This window comes from Carex rostrata, chromosome 32 (genome assembly GCF_964058835.1).
Source record: "Carex rostrata chromosome 32, lpCarRost1.2, whole genome shotgun sequence".
Lineage (NCBI taxonomy): Eukaryota > Viridiplantae > Streptophyta > Magnoliopsida > Poales > Cyperaceae > Carex > Carex rostrata.
In genome coordinates this window covers 5,320,419-5,323,528 of record NC_135949.1, presented here as the reverse complement: position 1 = coordinate 5,323,528, position 3,110 = coordinate 5,320,419, and the positions used below count along the sequence as shown (strand labels likewise).

At 32.1% G+C, this 3,110-nt stretch overlaps 1 protein-coding gene across 1 annotated transcript; it reads left to right on the top strand.

Moving 5' to 3' along the window:
- Positions 1 to 312: 312 nt before the first annotated feature.
- LOC144547969 (large ribosomal subunit protein eL38z/eL38y-like) lies at positions 313 to 2,052 on the top strand. Its single transcript, XM_078296655.1, has 3 exons — positions 313 to 447; positions 1,057 to 1,240; positions 1,921 to 2,052. The coding sequence occupies exons 1-3, from the start codon at positions 445 to 447 to the stop codon at positions 1,941 to 1,943; spliced, it is 210 nt and encodes a 69-aa protein (XP_078152781.1). The 5' UTR covers positions 313 to 444; the 3' UTR covers positions 1,944 to 2,052.
- The last annotated feature ends 1,058 nt before the right edge of the window (positions 2,053 to 3,110 follow it).

Here is a 3,110-nt window from a genome sequence, read left to right as displayed (position 1 = left end):
CATGTGTAAGATAAATGGTGTATTCAATAAAACACAAAATTAAAAACTAAACCATTTCGCAAATACTAATATACATATTATTAGAGAGTAACATAACAGCACTAAAACTATTGAGTATCCTCTGAAGTAACTCAGATTTTGAGTTCGCATCAGAAACGTCCGATCAAACTCTTTGCCAATCCAGCCCAAAACAGAATGCAGGAAGTCACTTTAATATTCATACCATAGCAGATCAACGTTCCAAATTCAACCTCAAAATTTGAGTTACCTTGTGTGATATTAATTCTCCGTGGAATCTGTCTCCTCTCATTTGATTTTGTGCGAACCGAGTTTCTAAATTTGTAATTAACATAAAACGAAATCGCGCCTCTCTTTATTTCGTTTTTCTCGTTAGGGTTTTTCTGAGTCGACTGGCGGCGGGATTTGTTGAAGAAACCCTACAAGATGGTAAAGCCTTCTCCTTTGAATTTATCTACCGATTCTAGTCTCGCTGTAGTTGTAATTGAGCTGCGCGACATTGGTTTGTTGATCATCGGTAGCATTTGTACTGCTTTTTATTTGATCATAAAAATGTTTCAATAAGAGATCGGTACTTGTTAGTTAGATTTAGCTTTCGTTTAGGAACCAGCATGCAGTTTTCTTTTTGTGATGTGGTATAACTGGAGCCGTGTCGGTGTCGGAGGCGTGTCAGATACGGATACGAAAGGATAATCTAGCTATAATTGATAGCTGTCTTTACTGAATTGACTTGGTATTAGAACATGTAGTCAATGTGGAGAAAGTGTTTTTATCTCAAGTACCTCAAAGATATCCTTAATTACTAAAATGAATTCACAGTACAACCTGAACTAAAATGTTCCGTCATATAGATTGTATTCTTGTACAGATAATTTCATAGAAGATTATTTTTGGTTTACACACTGCAAATTTTATATTATGATTATTTCAATTCCTTTCAGATCACTGAAATGAATCCACCTTAGTAGCTTATCGTTTCCTTATTTGTTCCTTGAAATTAATATGACTAATTACTATTCTAATTGAAATTTTGAACAGCCGAAGCAGATCCATGAGATCAAAGATTTCCTTCTGACGTCCAGGAGAAAGGATGCAAGGTCTGTCAAGGTAAAGAGAAGCAAAAATGTTGTGAAATTTAAGGTGCGTTGTGCCAAGTACCTTTACACTCTCTGTGTATTAGACTCAGAGAAGGCCGACAAGCTCAAGCAATCCCTTCCCCCAGGTTGGTTTTTGTTCGTTGAATCGTAATTTAGTTGAAATAAAAATTGGGTTGGTGTTGCTGGAATTTTGGATTAACCTTTTATAGTTGTAAAAGTGTTATATATATATATATATATGTCATCGATCTGGTTTCTTATTTGAACCATTGTCTGTTGGAAGTGAAAATTGGTTTGATCTTGTTGGAAGTATTCTGTCGTTTGTTTGTCCGATGAAGATGAAATAAATTGACCAAGAAGATGTGGTAGTAGCGGTTTTAGGTTCGAGCCGTTTTAGTTTCATCTCCATTTGTGTGGATTCGTGTTTAAAACCATTGGTTGATGTCCTCAGTGATGGCCTTGAAATAATTTTGACTTGATCCTTCTAAAAGTTTGCTTGTCGATTTGATTGAATTTGTATGTTTCGTTTTTTATTTTCAAATTACTTGGCTGAAACATGTGTTATTTATTTTTTGTACTTATTTTTGACTAAATATGCGTCTTCAATGATTTTTTTTTTTTTTAATTATATGTTCTTGTGCCTTCAGATATGAAAATTTATCACAAAAGAGTGTTAGTAACTTGGTATGTATGATTCAGGAACTGAATTCTGGTTCTCTTAATTATATGAATTGTTTGCTCAATAATTATAATTTGTAACTATTATGATGTTATAATAAATGAAAGTTATTGTTTGTTTTGGCAGGTCTTAGTGTTCAGGAGATCTAATTTGTGATGGGAAGCTGTGTTGGATTTGAGCAGCATGTTTTTTCTTACAAGCTATTATCATACAAACATTTATAAGTAGTAATATTTTGTAAAAAAGCAGCATGTTTGTCATATTTCCATTCACTCTTCTGTGTTAATTTCCATTCTTTTCACTAATCTACATGCAAGAGCAATATGCTCAATTTTTTTTTTTTTTATTGGCATCCTTTTCCTGGATGTTATTTATCATTTTTACTACGATGGATTTGTTGCAAATTATATTTTTTATTTCTTCTATATCTTCCCGGAGTTTATTTTCTAGGAAATCCTGTTTTAACCATTGTTGTAAAAAACGTCCGTTTGGGCCGATTAATCAGTCAATTAGTCGTTGACGGTGACCAAACCGTCATGGATTTTTTCAACTAATCAGACGATTATTTCTGATTAATCATTTAGCGGTACTTTGCCCGTCCAACAACCGTATACCGTTATTTACAACACTGGTTTTAACTTTTAAGTTGCTTACCTACGATTCTTACTGGTCCGCCCCTGATCAAATATGATTTTTAATTGGTATGATGAGCCCTAGTATGTGATAGATTTACGGAAAATGGTGAAAATTTCTATATTATAGCTGTTACAAATGAGATGAACGGAGAATTAAATGAATTCATGTAGCAATTGTGCAGTAGATATTGAATGAGCTTGTGGGAAATTGAAAAGTTCTCGAGGTGAGTTAAATTTTCGGTTTTACTTTTCCCCAAGTAAGAGAGAAAATTTCTCCATAGAAATACAAATGAGAATATAAAGTTAAGTGTTTTATTATAATAGTACAATAATACTCGAAAAGTAAGTTTTTGTTAATTAGTTTCAGTTTATGTTACAATAATTCACAATAAATTCTTCTTAGTTTTAAATTTGCAACCTCGGAAATTTAATTTGTATGCTACATTTTAAATTTTTCAGCCAACAAAAATTTTCACGTACTATGATGAGGGGAGAAATTAGAAAATTGAGATTGAGAACGTTGAATAAATTATTATAGTGTAATATTATTTTATAAAATAAACAAATAGGTAGAAGTACTTTTAAAAATTATTAACTATAAACATAAAATTGCTAGTTTTTAATTTATAAGGGTGACTTGTCCACTTTTAATTAACCTTTGATTTGCCCAACCATGATTAA